Source organism: Pempheris klunzingeri, chromosome 1 (assembly GCF_042242105.1).
Source record: "Pempheris klunzingeri isolate RE-2024b chromosome 1, fPemKlu1.hap1, whole genome shotgun sequence".
Lineage (NCBI taxonomy): Eukaryota > Metazoa > Chordata > Actinopteri > Acropomatiformes > Pempheridae > Pempheris > Pempheris klunzingeri.
Window position 1 is genome coordinate 35,414,100 of NC_092012.1, and position 26,517 is coordinate 35,440,616.

Sequence of the window (26,517 nt, forward strand, 5' to 3'; positions counted from 1 at the left end):
CTGTCAGCAAACACTGTGGCAGTTTAACACGATTCATCAAGCTGAAGTGTACATATTTGTCAATTATCAATATTTCTCTCGGTCCTTTGGGGTTGTGTTGGTCCACCCTGTTGGTTTTCTGTTTAGAGAGTAAATATGGCTTTATGGGCAGACACAACACAATAAGCCACACATTTCACATTTCAGACAGAAGGGCATGTTCCAGGCAGTGTTGCACATGTGCTGTAACACTTCAGCCAAAGATAATATTGTTGTTTCTCTTTCTAGACAGGTATTACTTATTCAGTAATCGTATAGCATGAATAGCAGCCAGTTTTCAACATGAAACTAAAGTACTGGCAAGAGTATAATTCAGGCAACCCAGGTGCACAATATGCAGCTGTTTCTAATAACAGGCCACCTGCCCTGCAATAACACATGACAAATACTCACAAGTGATGTAATATTATTCAGAAAATTATCTCTTTTATGCAATCTGGTTACAAAAGCAGTGGAGCCGCTGACTGTGTTATGGTGTCCATCTAAGAACTGGAGTTAGTTTCACTCGTTGTTTAGGTTGAGTTTCTCTGGATGAGTGTCGGCTGACACCGTGACATGATGTAAAGTTGCTCCTCTCTGACAACGTCCCATCGGCCTGCTGTGCCTCACGCCCGCAGGGACAAATCGCAGCAGAAGCTGAAGACACATCTCTTCTGAGGTCGCCTCGTAAGAATGGTTAGGGAAAGACCTCGGACCAGGTCTGCTCTCCTAGATGCCTATCAGAGGCTAATGGAGGCTCGAAGCCGCGGGGGTGCTGCGGACTGCTCCAGTTAGCTTGTGGAACTGGTGAAGGTCACCACTGCTGAGCTGAGCAGCCACGAGCCCTCATAAAACCATGCAGCGTATCATTATTTTCAAAGTGTTTCATTACGGACGGTTAACCTTGGCTAACTCCGACCTAACACTTTAATCAGCTGCCTGTAATGCCTTTCAAACAGTGTAATCATTCAGCTGCTCCTCTTGTTTATCAGCGGGAGAGACACAAACGTAGTGGAGCCTATTTAAAAACGAGAGAGATCCCTTTCCTGCAAGAATGTGCAGGTATTTGAAAAGCTACACCGTGAGTCAGAACCTCCGAAGATGAGGAACCAGATCGGTTTCCTTGGAAGGAATGTCATTTGAAAGAATGGTCAGTGGCAGCGCAGGCGGGGGGAGCCCTGCCAACGCCTGCCGAGGCCTCACAGACCTTCATGTTGTTTCTACTGGTGCCATACCACACCGTGACCGCATGTGAGGGTCGGCCAGCCAGCAGAAACACACACATCACGATAAACAAGGACACGCTGAGAGTGAGCCTCCACTTCACCTCCCCAAAATATCAGAAGTCCACTCAAGAATTCCATGGCCCCCGCTCACGATCCGAGCCGAGGTTTCCAGGACTGGACCTCTATTATGTTGCTGGAGCTTTTACTGAGGCCGTGTCCATTGTTCCCTTTCATCATGTAACTGAATAAAAACTAGACAGATTCATGAATACTGCACGATTTACATCTAACTGGAAACCTCACATGAATCCCCAAAGCAGCGATGTTTCAGTTACATGTTGAGAGCTTTGCTCATTCAAATCAAGGCAATTGTTGGGCAATTATAGCCAAAAGACTGATGTAAGGGTGATGTAATGAGCTGTGTGCTCTGCAGATCATCTTTGATTTTCCTTCCCTACAGTTTCCGGTCCTGGAAACTAAAGCCTGGTTAACATCTTTATGGTCGTGTTTAGGCAGCTCAAAGCTCTTGTTTGAGGGTTGGGGAAGATTAGGATCTCGGATCAATATTGAAAAAGGTCAGAGCGTCCTGCCTCGTGCTTCAGGTCGGGTCTGCACAGCTTGCACCAATATAAAAGTTCTTTATGGTGAGATTGTAAAAGTTAAAAGTGATAAAATAGTCCCTAAGCAAGGGCAAGGGCGGAAATATAAAGAAAATATTAATTAGTACAGAGCCGTGCTTGTTTTAACTGCTGTGTAGAGGAGCCTTATTACAAACAGAAGACACAAAGGACAAACACACTCCTGCTCCAGTCATCACGGCACCGACACAATCTGTGCTGAGGTCTTCGTATCATTCAAACTGAACATGAATTATGGCGAGAAAGAACAAAGTATTCATGGCAGAGAATATCTCCATTAGTGTAGTTAATGTACAGCAGTGAGGCAGGCTGCCATGGCAGTCTTCCAATTCTAGGAGACTATTAGAGCTCATTTAGGGGGTGAAGTAGGTTTATAGGCTGCTGTGTTATTGCGATGGCAGTAACTGCTCAGACAGACAATAACATTATCTGCCACAAACAGACTTTATGTCTGAGGAGAGTTTGACAATCACAACTATCTGGAGGAAAGTCAGCAGCTCCGTACGAGCTCGAACACGTCGATTCACCTGTAAGCAGCACGTGTTTTTGAACTGTGGGGTTTTAAAGTGATGCGTCGCCTGGTTTCACTTCACGTTAGTCTTTCTTGAACTCTGCGCCCGTTTGCTCCAACACGGCGTCTATTTGGCCATTCAAATAAAACTTTATTTACCCCCACTGTTTAAGCTCTTTGTCCTGCGGGTGCGAGGGATATTTGCACACCTGCTACTATTGTCAGTCCTTTTAGTGCAACCTGGTAACACGCTGCATTATGGGAATGTGTGATGTGGGAGGGGGCAGGTGAAAAGGGGGGGGGGGGGGGGGGGATTAATCACACTGTGTAGCATGTAATACTGCACACACCTGCAGCCCCTGCACCTCTAATGAGGAGAAATTCACATTGAGCCTGACACATGAACAATAGTTGGAGCGGTGACTAATATTTCTTTGAGTGGGTGAACTGCTTTAGTCCGACTGGTCACAGCTTCACTGGAGTACAGAAGGAATCCTACACGCTGACAGGACTAATTTATGTGTTACCCTAATAATAATAACAATAATAATAATGATATAGGGAATGAATGCGATATTCTGCATCTGGCCGACTGAAAGCCAAACACCAGGAGCAGCTAGTGGAAGTGGGTCTAATATAGAGATAGAAGCAGTGAATTCAACCAGTCCAGACATGAAAATACTAACTGAGAGGGACGGGGACATTCGTCAGTGGCCTGTGCTCCTTGAAAAGAGCTTATGAGGGGGGCTTAAGTCAAGCAAGTCAAGTTAAAAGGAAAACAGCTGAATGTTTGGATACAGTCTGTGAGCCCATTAGGAGAATTGGACATTAGATCTATGAAACATGGAATGGCTGCCTCTCTGGAAAGCTTTAAAAATGAATGTGTCTTAACAGCGAGGCTAACCACTAAAGGGACACAACACTTATTGAATCAGCCAACCAAAAGTGATTGACTGGTCCTTTTGAAAACTGCTTAATTCACGGTAAAAGCAGTTTTCTGGGACACGAGGAGTTGTTTTTTTTCCCCCTTTCCTTTTAATAAGTCAGCAAGGTTGAGGCTGTCAAAGATGTAGTGAGCCGAACCAGATTAAAACAGTTTATCATGGTGGAAACATGTCTCTGGTGGGGGCCAAGCTTTGATTCAAAGGGGCACACTTCTCATGAAAATAGCAGAGGACAACTTCAAACACCTACAGCAGTTTAATCTCACAAGATAAATGAGCCCAAAGAGCAGATTCACTGTTTTCCATGCCGGGGACACAAACACAACAACACAGAGCAAAACTCACTGGTGACTGAAGTGCTTTCGCTTCTCCACTCAAGTTGTATCTCCATCTTATCTTACGATCATCAAATGCTAAAAGTAAAACTGCCCCCCCCCCCCCCCCCCCCCCTCCCTCACAGACCTCGGCAGCATTGTCTCTTCTCTTACAGGCAGCTGCAGATCAGGTTAACGTGTCCTCATAGCGGAGCTCAGTGTCTGTGCTGAACTGTGACTTCTGGAGTGGGTTTAAGCTTTTGGAGCTTTGTGCGTCTCCTCGTACTTTAAACAGGTTTGTGTTGATTCACACAAGTTTGTTAAGTGCAAAGTGAGTGAGGATTCTTGGTTCAATCACCGTCAGAATAAATTAAACACTGGGATTATTACTGTGTCATGTTTCATTTGCTCTGTAATGATGCATCAAATAATTACATAGTTTTGAAGAAAAGTAATAACAAGGCAAAGAGCAAGTTTCATTTGAGCACCAGATTGAAATGTTCTGCATCTAAACTCTCTACTGTTGGTGCAATGATCAGAAATTAGTTATTATCAAAGCAATCAGAAAGAGAATTAATGTTCTTGTACTGGGCATTTAAATAACCAGACCACATCTGAAGAACTACAGTGAAACAAACTCTTCTTTCATGACTCTGGATGTCAGAATAAACATCTTTCCTCTGGCACTAACGTGGTTTGATGGGTGGTGCAGTGATGGTGTGCACATGATCAAAACCCAATAACAAATGTGACTCTCCAGTGGATTCATCGTCTTTGTGTCGCTGAAAGAGGCGTTTTTCAAACAGCCATGTAGCTACAAACAGTCCAGAAAGAGGAGGTTGTTATAGTCCAGTGGGGACCAACGGCGCCACGTTAACCTTGAGGATTATGTGCTGCACACATGAAGACCTGCTGTGTGAAGACAATCGACGCGTAGGCTTGTGTTCTTACGTTGTGTCTCCAGTTCGTCCCTGGTCAGGAGTCAGTGCAGCGAGATGGTCTTTGTCTTCAGCCACGTCACGTGATGCCACGGCTGAGAAGCAGCCTCAGAGTGTGAGGTCTGCCTAAATGAAGCACGCCGAGTAATGAACGCACACATGTAATGAAGTGGATTTATGAGCAGCGATGGCAGCGCTACAGAGGGTCTTTACGAGCGCTGATCGGGGTAATGGTCTATGTGTGTCGAGGATTTCAGAGCCTTTGTCGTGTCCACCTCGTAAACAAAGCAGACGACCTGCTCTTATGTTTCCCACTGGCTCAGACTGCTGCTTCAGATCTGTACATTGCAAAGTTAAGAAAAACTAATTCACAGTCACTATGAACCCTTTTACTTAAGTTTTCATCAACATGTACAGTTATATATACAGAGAGTTGCATCTCACAATTCCTTTTGTTCCTAATGAACCTGCCCATGATTTTCTCAATCAATGGATTGATCTCTAAAACATTAGAACCTCAGCTGAAGTCTCAGTTTGTCCAACAAACTGTTTTCAAACACAAACCTGAGAAAGAAGCAGCATATTTTCCCCACTAGAGAACCTGGAAGAAACTAATTTGGGGAAATAAACAGCCAGTTGATTATCAAACTGGTGCCAATTAGTTTCCTCCCAATCGACTAATTGATCATTGCACCAACAAGCCTCTAATGCCACCTCATCAGTGGAGGACGGCAGCATCTACCATCAGCTCTGTCCTGCAGACATAAGTGTGCAGACATGATGCAGGAAGTGGAGAGCTGTGGATTTTCAAAATGTTAACATCTGCCCCACGCAGACGTGTGTGTGTGTGTGTGTGTGTGTGTGTGTTGTGGCCTGTCAGACACAGCAGTCATTCTTAGAGGCAGGAACTCCGAGTACACTGTGTCTTCAAGCAGGCGGACTAAAAATAACACTCTCTAATCTCAGTGGGAAAATTAGGTGTTTAATAAATCTGTTGAACTGCATCTCCTGACAAGCTACAATTAAAAGACTCAGCAAAACACATCAGCTATTCACGTCTTCGACATTTAAACATTTAACATGCACCTTGAAGTCATATCCATCAACCGCTGGGTCTGACAAAGCAGACAGCCTCTGAGGTTTCACACACACACACACACACACACACACACACACTTAAAGCTTGTTTGGATATGTTTAGAATGTGTGTGATGAAATGGCACCAGCTGTGTACACTGGAGAGATGCACGAGGCCCCCTGGTTGAGCCGAGCGTTAACCCTTTCCCTCCTGATGAAGCAGAGAGGACAAAGGAGGCCTGGCCCACTTTGCCGTGGACACAATAAGAGGGGGGCTGCCCGGGCTGCCTCCGAGGCTGTAGGAGTACAGTAATTCACTGCAGTCCGTCCTTCGGCTCTTTAAATCTTTGTTGTTTTTGGTTTCCTTGGGTCAGTAGGGCCCAAATGAACCATGAGCAGGCTTCTGTTTCACCTACGCCACATTTTACAGGCTCAATAAAATCCTCTGATAATTGCAGCTGCAGCCCTACATCATCGTGACAAGTCTTACAGTCAGAACAACTTCCTAATCATTGTTTTTACAGCAGTCAGTCTCTCGTATCACAGGCCAGTGGATGATAAAACACAAAGTAAATGGAAAATAAATTCTGAGCAATAGCTCATGCGTGTTCACTTTAAAGGGGAAACAGAATATGTGGACTCTCTTGTTCTAAAGCGCATAAAGTTTTAACCATCAGGGTTCAAACGGGTGGTTTGGTAACACCAAACACAACTTGAACACACTCAAGCCAACTATTAAATGCTGTTTTAAGAAGCCACTCAGTCAGTAATAATTACTAACGCCATCAGATTTCATGCCCAACACGGCGACACAAGTGGTTTTCCACACACCAGCCCGCTGATTGCAAAAGCAACGTCAAAAACGATCATTGTTATGGATTTCGCCCTCATATTTAGGGAAGTGATTACTGAATATGCTGATTGGCTACGGCCCACAAACCACCACAAATAGTAGAGTTGGTTTGATTTCCTGAAAATCTGATGGATTCTTAACTTTGAGTCGAAACAAGTGATCACTGACCAGAAATGTGATGATAACATGTTGAAATTAGTTTCTCTCATCACACAAGTTGAACTCTCAGTGATTTCAGTTTGCAGTCTCTCTCTACAGAGAGCCGTGAAGCGTCGCGTCTATACGCCTCTGCAACAGTGCTGCCACTAAAATAGTCCCAGGCACGGCCAGCTCCATACTACACAGAATTATGATGTCTCACTGGTGCTGGCATTAGTTTTGCAAATAAACCTCAAGTGTTATACCAGCGCAGGTGAAGAGTTTGTATTAACATCTGTTGGTAATTTAAGTCTCTGTGAGCCTGGAGGTAATGAAAGCCCACACTAACTGGATACTGTATCTGAAACATTATTAAACCCACAGCAAAAATAGACCAGATGGTCATAAACGTGGGAATAACACTGGGTTCTTTTCATGGAGCCATTAGAGTCAATCACATTTGACTTTTACAAATACCAAAACCAGCCTGATCCACGCTGCTCCTCGTCTTTGCTCGATCCAGGAGGAGGAAGAACCACAAAACTTTAACTGTCTCAATCACCAAAATAAGAAAGTGGACAAAAGAGAAATAGCTGCAGGAGTATATATATATATATGAGAGCGTGGATTCATTCTCCAAAGCCTGCACTCCTCCACAGCACGCTGACGACAACCAGGTGCCGAGGAGCCAGCGAAACTAGTGGTCATTATCACAGACACACTGAAACCAACACAACCTGAAGTAACAATCAATCAGGAGAGGTGGGGGCCTTGGAGGGGTCGCCCTTGAGCATAACTGATCTGTGTTCAACCTTAAGTCGAGGTAGTTTCAGAGAAGCGGACCCTGCTGTGACGGTCCTGCACTCTGCATTTAATGTCAGAAACCAGCCGTTCAACGTTTGCTTTCAGGAGAGTTTCTGTGTTAAATTCCAGCAGATTACAGCCAGTGATTTTTCTTACTAAATGTGTTTTTGGAGCATTACTCGGCCGTGTGAAGTTGTGGCTTGTTTCTCTTCAGGACTGCTGTTTCTCCTTCATCTCGGTGCCAAAAAACAGGCGGCTTCATTAGTCATGACGGCAGCACCTAATTAAGTTTGTGCCACTCATTTGGATTTTTCTGTAAAATTAAAAGAATCTCTGATGTGTCAAAGTGCCTCTGGGCCTTTCTGTCTCTGTTGTCATTAAAATTAAACATTTCCTTTGCCAGCGTATTGCCTGTTTTCAAATCAAAACTGGGAATCTAGTGAAAGTTCGGCTGCTTGCAAAAGCTGATGTGACAGCGTATAAATAGATAAAGAAGTAATGCTTCAGTTCTGTGTGACTTGTAAGCATGCCATATCTTCTGGATGACAAGCCGCTCGGCATTGTGCTACCTTTCAGCGAGTTCATTCAAATAAATTGGAGGCTTATTTGAAAGATGCGTGCAAAAAAGCCTATTTGTTCACCATGGAAAGGCATTGTAATTAGCATGAAATGCATGCTTTGTACTCTCCGTCTCTCTCTCTCCAACAGAACTGGTGGAGATACTGGATAAACACCTTCCCACCACCCTCCCTCCCTCCCTCCCTCGCTCTCTGCCTCCTTTTACATTGTGGCCAATTACTGTTACAGATGGAAAATTTCACTTGACCTGGGGAATTTATGAGCAGGAATAAAATCGCACTTCAACTCTTACACCAATTCAAAGCAATGTAGTTAAAATTTCTGGAGGCTGATGAAGACATGATGAAATTGGGCACATATGACAACTTGGCCACATGACAAAGAGCTGATGAAACAGTGAGACAAACCTGGTAACTGTTTAGAGCAGCATCAGATTGCAAGGGCAAACAGAGCTGCACTACAGGGCTGAGTAATGTGGGAGGGGGGCGGTGTGAGGAGGGGTGGGGGGGCACCATTGTCTAAACTTTAGAAAAACAGCGCTGCTGTTGTGTCATTAGCCCGTCACAGTGACGGCCCCTCTCGCTGGGGGAGTCGGGCTCCTGATGGATGAGAGGCCGAACAGTTCAAGTGTTACATCACTGACAAACTATCACAAACCATCATCTGTGCTTTACATAACCTCTGCCTCCCCTCAAGGGGGGGGGGGGGTCATAAACGTGTCTTACCTCAGCACAGCTCTTACTGACACCTTATAGGAACAGGGCTGCTTGTACACAGATGGGGGGGGGTGAATAATAAACTTGTAAACAATGCAGGAAACAGGCTCTTCCTAACCTTTGGGGGGGGGTGAAGGTGTGCTGTACATCATGGGGCTGACTGAGGTTCTCTGATGCCACGCTGAAGACAGCACTGATCATCAGAGAGCCGAAGCAGCACCAGCAGATGAACATGGCATCATGAGTCAGGACCACAGCAGTCCAGCTGATCTGGCTCCAGGTCTCTACAGTGTGGGGGGGGGGCTGGTGTAATGATCCATCAGTGGTGTTTAGGAGCATGGAGCTGCACAGCCAGCAGCACTGGATCACACCACACTGCTCTCAGCTGGACAAAGGTACCACTGTGCCTGCACACCTGTCTCCTGCTCTCAGCCCCATCACCAACACACCACGGCAAAGTTTGTGGCAGGAGACGGAAGTGTTAATTAACTCCAGGAAGCCAGCGAGGACTGCTGTCTGCGGGGAGGGGGGACCGAGTGGAGGCAACTAAACACGTTAACATAGCTGTAGTTTAAACTCAACTTCATCTAGGAGACTTTGACTGATTAAAGCTGCAGCAGCGCGCATGAGGTCACACAACACACAACCAGCCCGGAGCCACAACACGGAGCCTCCCCTCACCTTGTTGAAGTTGTAGTAGCCCAAACAGTGGGCAAAATCCAGGTTGGGTGGCTCTCCTGGAATAGCATTTCCACCAGCAGACGGATAAAACCTTACATCCATGGTGCGTGAGGGAGCCGCGCGGCTGCAGCCTGCTGTGACTCTGCACGGGGACTATTTGTTTGTGGCGTTTACAATCCAAGCGCACGGAGAGACGCCGAGGCTGCTGACCCGAGCTCTGCGGGGCGAAATGCGGTGGAGGGGGCCGGGGGGGGGGGTCCAGTAAAGTTTTGGTATTCCTCCTCTACACCTTCATTCCTGATGAAGCCCACATGAAGGGTGCACTGAGCCGAGCGAGCTGTCCCTCAGCCGCTGTGTGCTCGTGCATTTACACACAGCTGCTGCTGCTGCTGCTGCTGTATACAAAGAAGCCACGAGACCGGCGACTGAGCGTGGGTCCACCTCCTCTTCCTCCTCTTCCTCCCCTTCACATGCAGGAAAAAGACAAAAAGCTGCCACAAAGTGCGAGCGATGACCGCGAGGAGGGTCCGCGCGTCCGAACAGTGCGCGTGCTGAGGGGCGCGTCCGCGTCCTCCGCGCGTCTCACAAGTTTATTTCTCCAACTTAGAGAGGAAGTTGGTGGAGCGGTCCATCTGCTGAGCACAGGGCTGGGGGGAGCAGCTGAACGACAGTCCGCGGGTGGAGCTCTCGGTGGAGGAGGTGTGATGGAGCACGTTGAGCCCTCGGCTCTGCCTGGCCGTCCGGCTGATGAACAGGGAGAAATGTGTGAAGGAGGCAGCCACTCCCCAAACACACGAAGCCCCTCCCACGAAAACACTGCATCTAAGTCCATGTGACGTGCTGCCATATGATTATTAATTAGCCCACAATTACTGGGCTCTTTTGTTTCGCGTGTTCTCTTGTGGTGGTGTTAACCTGGACATTAGCACGTGTCCCTGCTCTGTGCCCTGAGGACCACCAGCTCTGAGGTGATGGAGCTGTACTCAGCTGGATCACCCTTCAGCCTAGAGCCAGAACTACTCTCTTCACCTCCATCATCAAATTATAATGTGTAGGGGGTTAAAGGGGGGTGTTAGTAAAATGACCAAATGCCCCCCCCCCCTTTATTAGGGACTGTTCAGATGTTGCACCACACAAATGTATTATTTCCAATGGAGATGAGCACCATCCAAACCAAAGGCCATGTGGCCCCCGCCGCCGCCACAGGTCATGTGACACCAAATAACCAGTCAGCTTTCCATCCGGGTGTAAAGGTCAGCCAAACTACAGCTAAAAACATGTCGTCATGGGGGGGTCGGGTTCCCAGTGGTGCTGTGTACATCTAAATAGGCGTGAACTTGTTTTGGGGTGTTTGTGTCGGAGCTTTGACCCCTTCACAGAGTGATTTCTCCTCTCCAAGTTAACTGGAACTATAAATATCTATAAATGTGTTGGACTTAAAGGCGGTAAGGAGTTTTGTTTTAAGCCAGTTAACGTCACAGTTGATGTGAAAAGAAGAGGCACCTTGGTAACAGAGCCGGATCCACCCTGTCGTCCAAACAAGGTCACCTCTGGCTCCAACAAACCAAGATGGCGACAGCCCCAATGCCAAACTTAAAAAGTGGCGGCCCACAAACCAACAGGTGACGTCACAGTCCGAACGTACAGTCCTCCATCCTGCACGTTCACTAGTGATGTTGTAGAGATAGAACTGTCCCAGTCAGCTGTCTGATAATTGCTCGCTGGTGTTTCATTCCTAAGGTTAATGTTGTCTTTCCTTCAGTATCAGCTGCACTCTGCTCCTCTGCTCGTCCTTATGTACATATATTCAGCCACAGTGCACCTTTATCTGCGGTGGGACAGCGTCATCCTGCTGATTAATTCACCTCTTTATTTGAAATACAAGCTGCCATGTTAAGTTAAGTTATGTTGAGCCTGGGCTCTAGACTGCAGGGACAAGGTAATGTAATGTTCTAACAAACCAGACTTTTCTCAGGCATGTGGCCTGGCCAGACCCCACATAAAAACAGCAGTCAGATGTAGTAATAACAGTAAGAGCCTATTTGGTACTTATGAAAAATGAGGACAAAAGAAAAGTATGAGAAAGCACCAGGGCTAATGGGGGGTGGAGCCCAGAGGCCACTGAGAAAACACTGCTCATACAGAGCTGGTGCTGCCTCTGAATGGAGCTTAACCCCACCGCCATCTACAGCTGCAGGGCCGTTCCAGCGGGGATAAAGGAGGGGACGTCATCCTTCCACTGTCACCTCCTGATGAGAAACATATCAGAACCTGATCACTGACTCCAGCAGATGTTACATGGCAGAAACAAAGAGCTGTACCCTCCTGAATGTGTCTGTGGGCACACGTGTACCTGTGGCTCCTGTATCATCACTGCGGTCAGCATCACCACAATGTTACACATCTTAAGTATCCAGCCACATAGTGTCATCTATGGAAGTACAGAAGGAGTGTGTGACTCAACCATTCATGTGCTCTTCACCTCTCTGCTGTTTACTGTACATGCTGACTGTGTGTGTGTGTGTGTGTGTGTGCAACTCTCCCAACACACTTCTCAGCTTTCTTCTCAGTTTCTGAGTCAGAAACAGGACAAGATTGTGTAAGTGTGACTTTTAGGTGGCTGCTGGAAACTGTTATTTCCACACATGAAGATCAGGGATATTGGTTTTGAACAGAGGTAGAATGGGGAGGGGGGGGTTATTTTAAATAGTTTATTGTTTACTGCTTTTTATGAAAGACAGTCCTAAAGAAGCAGAAAGCAGAGCGATGTCAGTAAAACACGTCGACAGGAAACACGTTATTGGTCACTGAGGAGTCAGAAACAGGACCAAGAAAGAGGAGGTTGTGTTTTAGTGGAAGATGTTCTGAGATGAAATGTGTTTGTATTATGGGTGAGATTATAATGTAGCTGTTTGCTATATTGTGTGGATATTCATACTGTGCAGTAGAGCCTTTATCCCTGCAGACATTTTGACTTGACAACACAGGGAAAGCACAGGTGTAATTAATAACATTAATGTTACATTAAAGTGTCCCAGTAAGCCATGTCAGCGAGACAGCGCACACAATACCAATACTTTGGAGCACGGCCATAATTAATGCTATAAATTACACCGGTGCTTTTCCTGCTACAGCGTGTCAGAGCGACTGCAATGAAAAAAGCCTGTTATCATTATCACATGCTGTACACCGTGTGTTTCAAACACAAGCTGTCAGCTGCATTCAGAGTCGTCAGAAGCCAGAAGTGAATAAGAAAAGAGATGAATAAATTGAGAATTGTTCAATAATACTCCCGGTTGTGCGGTAAACACTTAAAAAGAGTCTTTTCATTCATCTGTCACGTTCGGCTCTCCGGAGGGGAGAGAAGAGGTCAGAATAAACCACGAGGATCCACCAGCTCCACTGCTATGTCATGTTTGTTTGCATATGTCAGGTTTTCTTTATTTACCATTAAATCTCTGCTTTGAAACAGGTTAATATCTGGGATACAGTACATTCTGTTTAATCTAGTGTGTCATATAGTCTGTTTCAGCCTCTCAGTGATCTGTGGTGTCAGTGTCAGTGGGGGGGGGCTGCAGTTTAATTTTACTGGATGCAGATGAAGGTAATCAGACTACTGGCATTACTTGTTAAATTGCACCTCTTGCTCATTAATATAATCACACAGCACAGACGTTCTCTGGTGTTAAACCTCGCTGACTGTTAAAAAACAGTGTTGCAGTGTGTGTGTTTCTGAGCACACACAACACAATTAACACCAGAATATGTAGAAATGGGGCCCAGGTTTAAAAATACCAGCATGTCCCTTTAAGGTTAGATTAGCCCTGTCCTTTAAGTCTGGGAACTATTGTGCACTATATGAGACCACATGTATAAAGCATGTGAATATAGGTCACACGTGCCTCACTGCCTCTGAGTCTTTCTATTCCAGTTGTAGTCAACTGTATGTTTTCATTACACATCAATAACCAACTGAGGTTCATATCACAGTAAGAAACATATATATATCAGCAGTAACATGAAGTATATCCATTTCATGTAGTACAATGCTATTATATTTCTTCACTTTTTCAGTATGTGTGCGTGTTTGTCTTCCCCAGATGAGGGTTCTTGTTACGAGACAGAACAAAACACTACACAAGTGGGATGTGTGTTGGCATGTAATATACGCAAGCTTAATCAATGACATACAGTGCTAAACTCCGCTGTGCTGTGCTGGAGGAGATAATCCTCATTTGAACGCTCTCCAGTGCTTGCTTAGAGATGGTCAACAACCCGCGATAGTCGCCAGGAAATCTACTTTGTAATTATGGACACATTGATGCATATGCAAACGGTTTTCGTCATGTTCCTGTTTGATAGGGGCTCCTGCATGCATAACGAAGCACTGCCTTCACATACTACACACACTGATACGCCCACCCAATCAAATCTCATTCACTCTTGCACATAGAGACACATAAAAAACCCCACGCAGGCTCCCACACACCACATATCAGATAAGCGAGCTCCTCTACATTCCCAGCTCAGCCTGGTTATTGGATGTTTGGTTTCACTACGGCATCAGTGTGGTGTGTGTGTGTGTGTGTATTTCGGTTGCTGTTGTTATTTATTCCTGTTTTGTTTGGCTGTGCAGCCGGGGAGCGGAATTAATTTCTTTTCTGATGGTTGGGTATCAGTGTCTCAGCCAGATGAATTATGTTTTTCTACCATATGTCATTTCCTCTCAGCCTGGAAACACTGGAACCATTTGGTAACGTGAAAACAAATTATCTCCTGCTGGCTCCTGCTCAGATTCAATAAAAGGGTGTAGCGTAATTATGTGGACGTACAAAAGAGTAATAAATGCAAAATAATTAATTGACCTTCTAATCTTTATCTACTGTGCCATCCCCTTCATATTAAGTGTGTGAGGCTGTCAGTGTGGCACCTTCACTAATATCTGCAGGCTGATGTTTGTCACTCATGTTCCAGTGAAAGAAAATTCTGGGTATCAAAAAGAATCTAACTTTCCATCTCGCTTTGGTCTTTTCAAATCATGTTTGATTTAATGTGCAGGTCCAGGGGCTGATGATGGGATGTGTGCTACAGAAGGAGAAGCCTCCACTTAATTTACTGCTGTCTGATGTGCACACACATGTAGAGCTGATATGACTATGTGATGGTATCACTGAGAGTGTAGCATCGAGTCCTCCAGCTGGGAGAGAGGTGTCGTGGTTACCCCCGACAGCGGCCGTATCATCACTGGAAACCAGAATAACTGCCGAACCGTCCCCCTAAAGGTGCGTTAAAGGTGAGGAGTCAGGAGAACCAGGGGGAATCGTAGAGGAGACCTCTGGGTGGGAGAAGGCCTCCTCTCCCAGTGGAGGAACCAGTGCACCACTGTGAACGGATCCACGTCTGCTCTCCCGAACCTGCTCCACAACATTTAGATAAGTGATGGAGAACAGATTGGTGTGAGACCACAGCAGGATGGCTGCCTATTTCCACAAGCCGAGCTCGGTGAGCGTCACCCTGCCGATGTCTATGAGAAATGTTAAAGTAACCAAAGCTTACATTTAAACGTGTGGGACGGTCCAAACCCAACCTCTAAGCATCTGGAAAATCTGTTTGTGGTCGGAGCATAAAATTGCTGTTATGAACATAACGTTGTCCTCTGAGGTCGTTAAAACAAGTGTGATCGCTGGTCAAACATCAGCCTCAGCCTCACTGGTGCTCAGGTACTCGTCATGCCCACAGCCGTTTACTATCAGCATCACTCGGGGATGCTACAGGGCAATGTGGTGTTTCATTTACACACATCATGAGACAGTGAGCTGCAAACACACACAGGATTCAGCACCAACAAACATATAGGAGAAGATAAAACAGGGGCTCAGTGTGTACGAGCTTTGTCTTCCAAAGTTAAGAAACTATTAAAACTAGAAAAGGCAATGTAAGCAAACCTGCTGCTAACATTTCTTGCTGTAATATATGATGTCGTGGAAACAGTGAAAGACATTAAAGAGAACTGGAGTGGAAGCAGATGAACTCCCAGTGAAACAATGAGAGGTGAAAGCAGTGGATGTGAAACCACTGACAGCATGTGTATCGGCAGCTGAAGAATAAGTGACGAAAGCAGTTGAAATGTTGGTGAAGAGACGGAAATGAAGGTAATTGAAGCTGAAGTTGACATGGAGCCACTGAGAGAAGCTGAAAAGTGAGCGAAGTGTCAGATGGTGAGCAGGCAGAGACGTCAGCTCAAATGGTGGCCGAAGCACCAGTTTACTTTTAGAGTGAAAAGGAGTTTGTCAACTGAGGCTGAAGGCAGTTAAAATGTTAGTCAGACAGTAAGAGATGGAAGCGGTGTCATTTCAAGACTGTACACAGTAGCTAGTCATACTGTGAGTTAGTTATTGGTTAATGAAAGTGCTTTTAGGTCTTTCATTTCTGCTAAATTCTGGACATTCGGTGCACAAAGTAATGTTCTGCCCTGAGAACAAAGACGCTGAACTGGCTCCTCGTCAGCTTCTGTCACAACCACTTTACTCTGTGTTTTGGTTCATTCATCAGAAATCTGACAACATTAGTTCCGACTTTACTTTGACTCGCAGTAGTCTTGCAAATTCAGTTATTCTTGTTACTCAGTCAACCATGTAAAAAGGGTTAATTAACTACCTCTACAACATTTTGCTCCGTACAAAGACATTGCTCTTATCTATTCCTTGTGAAGGGTACTAATAGTTGTTCTTTATTATTAGCAAGTAATGTACAGTTTGACACAGCCAAGGCAGAGAAGACGTTCAGAGCATGAAGTGTTCTCAGACGAACATCACAGATGCCATTTGAAGAAGAAAACGGGCATCGCTGCAAGACCGCCTCTGTGGAGTGTTAGTGAACAGCCACTCCAGTGAGACTTGACACACACACACACACACACACGCATCACTGACAAATTTAAGTCTGACACCCTCTCAGAGATAGACAGTGGCCTGCAGCTAAAACATGGGGGGCTAACACGCTGCAAAGCTCAGAGCAAACCGTCACACAACTTGCTTATAACTTCCATCATTGTTCTGAATTATGTCCCGTATAATATGTGATAACTATTTCTGCTCGTCCTTTATTATCCACATTTTATTAAAAATCCTAAAAGGCTGAAAGGCTGAAAGAGAAAAGAGCAATAAAACCTAATCAATGTTGTCTCAGCAGTGATAATGTGTTTAGTAGCCCAGAGAACGTCAGTCATTACACACCAGCTTTATCCTTCTGTTGCCCTCTTGGATAGATTCCTTAAGTGAGGATGATAGCAGTGCAACAGCACATAGTGATCATGAAGAGAAGGTCTGCTGTTCATACAGAGAGCTTCCATGTACAGACACTCACTTCCCAAACTCTCAGATTTCAGGTGGTTTTCTGGCTCAGTGACGCTCTTGAATAGTTGTCAGGAATGAAACAGGTGAGTCAGTCAGGTCGTTCAGACCAGATCTTGAGCCAAGAGGTCTGCAGGGTCTGTATGCTGTACGAACCATGTGATATGTTATAAGTCACACACGTGACAGAAGTCCACTACTTTAAGAGTCGTAGCTGTTTTAACCAGAAACCTAAACCTAACCAAACTGCGACCACTTCACAGCGTGTTTATCGTTGTTACCATGACGACAAAGGTGCAGTAATATTAATCCTGTCGCTGCAGAAACGAGATGATCAGCACCATCTGGCCTACTGATCGCCGGTGATTACTGATAACATTCAACGGGCCAATAACAAGCGAGGCAGGTGGCCAGGATTTAAACTGCACTGATAAAGGCATTTGATGAATGCTGTAAGGAAATTAATATGTCAAGCGAAAATGTGGGTCATAAGGACAAACATCCTGAGTTAGCTACCGGCTAGCAAACATAATGGAGAATTTAGCTGCTCAGAACCATATAATTGCCCTCAGGAGTTGGTGGAGAGCAAAACAGAGCTAAAAGGAGAGTGAACTCTTTGTTTCTTCAGTGGCCTGAAACACGACTTCAAATAAATGCTAATGTTGAGCCGTGTCTGCTGGCTGTCTTTACAGCTTGTCAACCTCCTAGTGGCCAAATATGTATTAATACTGCTTTAAAAGACAAATAGAACCACGTAGACGACGTTACAGTCCAGACTGCTGCTAGCTAGCAGGACAGCACCCCCACAAAATGCCTGAATCCAAACTGAGACTTTGTTGGATTTGACATTCGTCATCACATCATAACATGTCATCCTGCAAAGGTTGTAGCCCCCACCGCCCCCACACTCACCCCCGTTCCCTCCGCCCAGCCGTGTGTCTTATGTGGAGCCCTCGGGGGCCCACTGCCTGTATTACACTTCTCAGTAATAATCAGGGAGATTAGACATTAAAGGTAAATAAGCCTTTCCATTGTATTCATAGTGGATCTGCAGTAACCGTCTCACTGCTGAATCATTTCTGAGCCTCGTAGATGTTCACATGAACTTGTGTAATGTAACTAATGCTCCACGCCGCTGTTTGTTCTGAATTCATGGATCTGTTGTTGTGTCCGCAGGCTGCTGGGAGGCACAGTGGGCTGTACCAAATGTTCTCTGCAGAACATTAGTGGTAGACATTATGTTGGGTGCTGTCAATTGTACTCTCTCTCCCTTTTTACTTGATATTCATATTGTGCGTTGAATTGAAACATGCCAATAAGCAAAAACCTGATTAGATGATTAGCTTGTGTTCTGAATTAACCAATAATGAGCGACACCTGTTTTGTTGCTGGACGTATCACTGGCTACTTCATTACAGGTCCGAGGCATGTGTGGACCAATACGGAGCCCAAACTGCATACTGACAAATCTGCAGGACACTTCATTATATTATTCTCAATTAAAACCTGTCCTCAGCAGCATTAGTCATTTTAGCACTCGTCATTCATACTAATTAGCGCTTTCCTTCCGTGCCACATGCTGAAAGAGGATATTTCAATATCCCATTAAGCGATTCCAAGATATGCCCTTGATTGACATCCTCTTAAATCCAGGAAGTAATTACATTATATGCTTCAGTTTTCTTTTAATAATTTCAGATTTCCTCAGGTTTTTTTTTTAGTTTTATGTTTAATTTGTGCTGAATACATCCACATCAACAGCACACAGTATGTGTATATACATACTAATAGTATGTATATACACACATCATGCACTCCTCCAAATATTACTTAATCCGTAGATAGTCATCAAAACTGGCCATAAAAATCCACTAGTTCACTTTGTCATGAATAAAATAAACTGGCTGCTTTTCACCGCAGAGGACAGAGCCTCGGGGACGTTGTGGTTCAGGAATTTACCATCCATGTCTGTATTTAGTGTGGCACATTTGCACAGGCTAAAGTCTGTCCCTCTCTCATTTTCCTGACTTGCTGATTTGAATGCCTGAGCGGCTCTTCATGCTTAGCAGCTACAGCACATAGACGAGCTTCCTGAATGTGCAGCTACTTCACCATCAGCAGCTTTCATTAGGAACTATTTTCTACTCTGTGTAGAAGCTTGGGAGGGTGTGCTGCTGTTGAGTTATCCAAACATTGCTTTTAAATGCTGGAAGCATCACAATGAAACGCCCCAACAGTCTATCACACCGAGCGGCTGGTGAGATCTCGAGACTTTAGATGAAATGAAACACCACTATGTGCTGTGTGTTTGTCATTTGGGTGAACTGACCCTTTAAATCTGCATTTAGACACTATTATTATGTCACTGTAGAGGGTGAAATACATTTAGATATAATGAGCCTTATCCCATATTGTTTGGTCTTTACAGGCGCTTTGTTTTAGTCTTAAATACTCTGACGCATCTTTTCATAAAACGCATTCATGCGTTCAAACCTGTTGTTGGTGTCTTTGAATATATTTACCTCGATGCAGAGAGCGTGCCACAAAAATATTAATTACTGGGTGTTTTGACAGAACATCTGTTACTCCAGAGAGGGTTGCCCATGAAGAATATCATAAATGTGCCCCACAGCAGTGCACAAACTCTAAATGGTGCCGAGTAATGAGTTCTTTGTAATGAACGTCCACCGCGTGGTGATTAATTGTTCTGGGCTCTTATTTGTCGAACACAATTGGTTATTCTGTAACGTGTCAGGGCCTTTTTGTTTGTCTGAACAGAGAAGAAGCAGATCTCTGTTTAGCTACACATGTAAATTACAGTGTTCATGGTAACTGTCCCCTCATCATACAAACGAAGCCCAGTCAGTCACAGATTATAACCTGTTCTGAGTGTCAAAACACCATGAAAGTAGAGGAACGACAGGCATGTCAACACAGTGTGATTCCACACATTACATGAACATGAACTGGGAGACTTAAACTGCATGTTGCTCATCATATTGCAGACTGGAGCATTTTTCACATAATCCAAGTGTTTTGTCTTCATCAGAATAAATCAAGCCACATTACTGTAGGTCAATATTTCATCAATTCTGGCTCCACTGTTGATTCCTCTTTATGATTAATTTTCTCACCGTTTTTATCTGATTCCTTTGAATAAGTTTTGATTAAAACATAAATATTAATAAATGTTGGGGTGCACGATGTAACTGTTTGCTTCTCCCAGAGCTATAAGGCTCTTTGCTACTGTGCTGCAGCAAATGCTTCGTCATGTTGGCTTTGGTTTTTTCTGGCATTCTGGGCTTTGATAGGGGACAATGGGACGGTGGCACACAGAGGAGGGATGACATACAACACAGGTGATTGCATAAAGGTGGTTCACTGTTCACTGTCTTTTGTTAAACTTTCTGAGCTCCAGCTCCAGTCCATCATACTGTAAACACTTAGGAACGCTAGCAGCAGGGATGATAGTGTCGGTCAGCTGGTCCATGCATAATATCTCAGCAACCACTGGATGGATCAGCATGATCATTCATGATCCCCAGAGGGTGAATCCTGCTGACTTTGGTGATGTTGGTTGTTGCTTTTGGTGGCTGATCTGTTGGATGGGTTGGTACAGATATTCATGGTGCCCAGTGGTTGCGCCTGATGAACTGTTATAACTTTATTGATCCCTCAGACATCAGTCATGATAGTAATTCATCCAGTAGTTGTGCTTTGTGTTTGCTGCTAAATAGCTCATGCTAACATGCTAACATGCTAACAAACTGACTTGAACACATTAACATTATATCTGCTTATAGCATTTAGCTCAAAGTGCTAGCTGAACAGTTCCTGCTTCCCCATCAGCTGACTGTTGAATAGAACAAAAACTATTGAGGGAGACGTCGATTCCTAGAAATTCAAAAAGCATGAACTTGTCTTTTTCATCAGCTCAACAGCCCCCGTGAAAGGATGTTGACCTCAGATCATTATTGGTGTGGTTGTGTTACCGCAGGCAGCTCTAATCATCCCGGCTGATTTGAACTCTACTTTGCTCATGGCAAAAGTGATTCTGAGGGAAGAGCCAGAGAGGGAGAAGTGTTTTAACAAGCCCTATTCTGTCCTCTAATCACAGTGATGATGCTGATACCTCTGCTGCATCAAAGACAGGTTATTCTATTTGATCCAATGTGACCACTCTCTAATGCCTGTCGCTGGCCATAGTCTTATGTTTATATCATGGGTGTGGAGGAATCCTCATGCATATTTATGCTGCACTGCAACTGAATGCTCAGCATGAAATGGAAAACTGTGTGCTGCTTGAGGGTTGTTTTCCTTGAGACACAAATCTAAATCTACATATTGCCCATTGCATACAAATAGGAGTGCTACAGGCCTGAACCTGCTGGCTACTTCAGTCTGCTAGTCTGTTCAAGTTTGAAGATACCAGTTCATTTATGTCTGCACGCACGTTGTTTGTGCTGCCGGGTAAACTTCTGAAAGATTTTGGGTTTGGTTTCAGTTAAAAAATGTTCTGTTTAATTCATAAGTGGAGCGAGATTGGTCGAGAGAGCACATGTGTTATTATTTTATTATCAGTTCTTCCCCAAACTGTCTTTGTACAGATGCATGTTTGCTGCCTGACAATCACATCGTGCTCTGAGCAGCAGGACGGACACTCTACGAGCACGGCATCATTTTCCAGCTACATTAAAATAACTGCATTTTCTCTTCCATGGTCCAATAACTGAAGAAAGGATCTTGATTTGTTTTCCCCTATGGCTGCAAATCTCATTTTTATAGCACAAGATATTATGTGCAAAGCAATTCCAAATCCACTTCTCCAGTCTACTTTTCCATTATCACAATAAAATCAGGGCTCATTTTTATGATGGCTGAATGTTGAAATACATTAAAATGGGTCTGAGAATAGCCTTGCCCTCTTGGCCGTTGTCTTTTGAATTAAATGTCAACACAGGTGTAAAACAAAATGTAACCTCATATTCTGCTGAATATAAATGTGCCATTTGCTGATATAGATGAGTCTGGGAGAGAAAGAGGCTCATCTCTGTGCTCATAAATTAACTGGGGGCTGTCCGTGGTTGAGTGACACATCTTTGATTTGTAGCAAGCAGTTAATTTCAATCTAAATCCTCCATGCTCAATTCTCCCAGCCTCTTGCCTCCTAAACTGCCGTGCAGAGGGAAAGAGGGATGTGCTGCCATCAAATAAAGGACGTGTCATGCAGCCTGTCAGAGTGAGCCATATGCTGATGTGAACTAAAGCAAACACCACACAACAGACCATCATTTAAACAAACGGGAGCACTCACTTAGTTAACTAGTCATAACTAATTGCTGATGGTGCCTGGTGACGACCAATTCAACGATTTCCACCGCTGATATTTTTCCAGGGAAATTGATTTCCACAGTGTAATTACGTCAGGACAAATGCAGTGTTTTTCAGGCTGTATTAAGTTGTGCGAGATGAGGCTCAGGAGGGCAGCCAGTTTGGACAGGAGAGAAACAGAGGGGTGGCTGGATCCGAGCCATGACCCCTCTACTGTCTCTCTCCAAAACTGTCATTTCCATTAGTGTAGACTCACCAGGGCCCTGACAAACTCTCTCATCCCTTCCAACTCTATTCGATTGGACAAGCACTGGACTGTGTCGTTAAATTCTTCATAAATGGGTGAGTTTTCTGAAGCATGAATAGCTCCACAGTGCTAGTAAATGAAATCGGTATACAGTGTATATAGTGGAGACGTTTCCTACAATGCTGCACCTTTCACTGGAATGTGAAATAGGGCTTAAGGAGAGCAGTTATGGGCTACAGCCTGGAGCTCGTCCAACATGCATTCTTCAGTGGTGGAATTTGGATTTGCTACAATGATAGCTTTACGTTTGGGGGCGCGTGGCCCTGCAGGACCTGCATATGTTGTCGGAGAGAGTCAAGCCGTGCTATACCTCATGATATTCATGAGGTTCAGTTCACTTCAGTTCACTTCAAGAGCAAGAGTTTGTATTTTGACATGAAAAATATCTGTGCATAAATAATAGACGATATAAGGTAACTTATAGTCCATGTCAGTGTTTTGCCCTCTTGCATGCATGCAGCTATCGAAGCAGGAAATTCAGTGTGAAACATAAGGAATTAAAACAGCAGCAGAAAAACGTGGCATCGCCAGCTGCCAGACAAAAGGCTGAGGAGACAAGAGAAAACAAAGCAAAATTGAAGAAGAGAAGAAAGAAAAAAAGAAGAGGGGTGTGAAGGATGAAATGCTCTCTACAGACAATCCATTTACTCCCAAACACACCTTGGGTTATTGAGAACGATAACAATGCAGCAAGAGCCTTTTGTATTGCAAGCACACAGACACATGTTTCTCCTAGCCTGACATAATTGCCATTCTTCCTCTATTTTCTATCTGGGCAACATCAATCTCTGTTGCCGGTCTGTCAGAACTGTCGGAGGCACAGAGCAAAGTCAGGCTCCCCGTATCAGGGCTTTGTGAAGTGCTGGGGCTAAGTGCGAGATGCTGCTGAGGATGAGAGATCATACTACTGGCTCAGCCAAAACACTCCGTCGTCGTCTTTACATCGTATGTCACCAGATAGATTTAGTGTAAAACTCTGACTTCAGCACCAAAGCCCATACAGGCTGACAGTAACAAATTGATTCTTGTTGTCTCCGCAATGTCTAATATCACATCAATAACACTGCAAACGGAATGGGAAAGGCAGGCAGCGTGCAGCAGTGAATACGGGGCCACATCAGACTCGATGATGAGGAGCACACATTATACACATAAGCGTGTTAAGGAAGCTGATTTGAAAGGAACACGTTGGATTGTAACGTAGCAGCCGTGCAGGCGGCAAAACTCGGAAAACCCCAAAGAATACCCTGTGCACTGCGAGCGCAGACTAATCACTGTTTCAAACATTTTTTCACAACTTTGGGATGAAAAAGATTGTTTTCAGGGAAGAAGCAATATTTCACTGGGTGAAATAGGTGCAGGCAATCTGCCTTTGGAGTGGGGAAGGCAGCAGTGTTTTATAATGGAAGAAATTCAATGTGACATGTCGAGAATGAATTGCTCAGTCAACCAGAAATATCCCTTGTTCTAATGGCTTGGGACATTCAGTGGCGTGTTCTCTCCTCCTCCTCCCCTCCCCCTATATTTCTCTCTATCTCTCCTTCCTCTCTGTCTGTATAAACACAACACACAGCTGTAATGAATAAGGTTATAAATAGTCCTTGATTGCTGAAATTTCCCTAAATATGCAGCAACATTTGAACAGCACGCCTTAAGAGGCCTGATGGAGGCAGAGCATAAGTGACCTATTGTATGAAAGAAAGAAAAATGGCTGTTGGATATAATTACTAACCTTGAAAGCAGATCATTATTCTTTTGTAAAACAAAGTTGTCTCAAAGAAACCCTGAGGAGAGAAATTCTCAGAAGCACTGCACGCAGACCTTTCCTCTATCTGAATGCATTTTATTTTTGCAAACAGGGCTGAACGATCGGAGGGAAATATCTAAATCTCATCTGCAGACCAGGGTATATTTGTAACAAACATGGTTTATACTCAGATAATCAGACGAAATGAAATGCAGCTTGTTGTTGAGGTCGGATCAGTCAGTCAGAGAAAAGTCAACTGTGGAGTAAACTGCTCTAGTTTTATGTTTAAAAAATGCCAATTAGGTTCATAATCGATCTATTTAGATTTTAAATACTTATTTTTCACATAGTTCAGTGATATTCAGACTTAACCGTGACATTCAAAAGGGCCGTTAAGGTTATTGCTTCGTTGAGTCTTTGCCCTGAGCTCAGATTAGATGCACAGGAGACCTCAGGCCGAACTGTAGCTTCAGACGGAGATTTTTGATTTTCTGATTATCGATTACAAAGACGCAGACTGGTCACACAGACACACAGACACATTGACTAGACTTCCTGCAGATTTTCTAAAGACTTTCACCAGACTGATGAACTGACCACCACAACATCATACTGGAAAACAGAAACAGTTAAATGGAGCTAAATTGCGCTGACATTTAGAACGAGAACCTGCTCAGTGTAGGTCAAACAGGCTGACTGTCAGTTTCCCTGAGCATAAAGTAGACATGAGACCAAATATACAAACTAGAGGAAAACATGTACAGAATATTCTGTGTGTCTTCACACTGACATGCATGGAATAAACTGATCTCATATTGTTTGTGTGCATTATTCAGTTTCCAAGCTTTAGACGTCAAACCAGCCCGTTCACTGTCACTCAGTGTTTTTAGGGAGTCGTCCTTCTCTCAAACAGTCCAGTGCTTCTTCTTTCAGGTGTGGATGATAAGACACTGGCATGTTATTGTCTACGTAGCTGCAGCTAATGTTAACAAGCTACAGCTGAATAAATGGTCACCGGCTGCTGTACTATCATTAAAGTCGTGTCTTGTGACGTTAAAAAACAATCAATAGTTCTTCCCTAGTAGATAATAAAACTGCTGCTCAATATCAATACCTAAAAGGGTTACACACCATAATGCTGCTAGACTAAATGTGGAATAATAATGTCGAGCTGGGAGCTAATGTCACATTTTTCAGATGATGGACCTGAGACTCTCACACGCATTATGTTTCAGCTGCAGACGCCTGTTTAAAATGATGTGAATGTTGTGGCTTTATCTGTGAAGTGAGCTGAACATAATGTGATGAGGTGTGTGTGTGTGTGTGTGTGTGTGCTGCAGTAATAGAAATGTTCTTTCACAGGCCCCTGCCATGTTGTGATATGTGTGCTCCTGCTGCTGATACTGAATGTGTGCTCCCCTCTCAGTGCAGATAGAGGATGCACTGTCATGTATCCTTTTGCATTATTGGCTTGTGAGTGTATACACTCTGTGATTGGCACTTCAGATATTCACCCTGTCCACGGAGCATGTCTTACCTTACATAGAATATGATTTCTTGAGAAGCGTAATCATGGGTTGGAAGATTGCTTTCTATTATCCAGGAGAGAAAATGATAAATTGATGCTGGGGGGGGGGGGAAATGTTTCAGATGTCAGTTTCATTGCAGGGCTATTTTCCACACATGCTCAGTTTCATTGTGTTAGTTGTCTGATCGAAGTATTGTTGAAGATTGTGATGACTCTCCGCTCTCATCAATGGCCGACGCAGCATATAATCTGCTCTCAGGACGAGTTAACCTGCAGACAGTCTGTGGACACTACACACCTTCTTAGACACAAACCTTTGCTGCCGTCCTCACGCTGAGACACAAACTGGAAACAAACCAAACTCAGAGGCTAAAAATATCACAGCATTAAGATAGGTTATCTGGCTCCTGATAACAGGCTGCACAATACATTACATATTAACCAGCGCTGGCACTCTGGAGTTTCAACACTTTACTGCTGCACTAGATTACAGAGGAGCTATCGCTTTCCACAAAAAAGTGGGCCAGAAAATACTCATTTGTGTTCAATTACATTTAATGTTAAACACATTAGCACTTAGTGATGGAACACAGTGGCTCAGTTAAATCAGTTCACATCAGTCGCACTAATCTTTAACATTAGATATGAAGAGGTCACATACGCACAGGGCCCAGGCTTAACGACACCAGAGTTACCCTTCAAAAGAACTGTCTGCTGATATTCCATATTTTTCTTTATGTCAACAACTTATTAAATTATAGATTATAAATTAAAGTATGTATTCATGACCAGTGTTTTTAAGATATACATCTTGA

At 44.2% G+C, this 26,517-nt stretch overlaps 1 protein-coding gene across 1 annotated transcript in view; it reads right to left on the reverse strand.

Annotated features, from left to right (window-relative positions):
- The window catches only part of tox3 (TOX high mobility group box family member 3), a 38,431-nt gene extending 28,802 nt beyond the window's left edge, over positions 1 to 9,629 (reverse strand). The window contains exon 1 of the mRNA XM_070830389.1: positions 9,438 to 9,629. Coding sequence (XP_070686490.1) covers positions 9,438 to 9,539 — 102 coding nt within the window. The 5' untranslated portion in view covers positions 9,540 to 9,629. The remainder of the gene's footprint in view (positions 1 to 9,437) is intronic.
- Between the last annotated feature and the right edge of the window lie 16,888 nt (positions 9,630 to 26,517).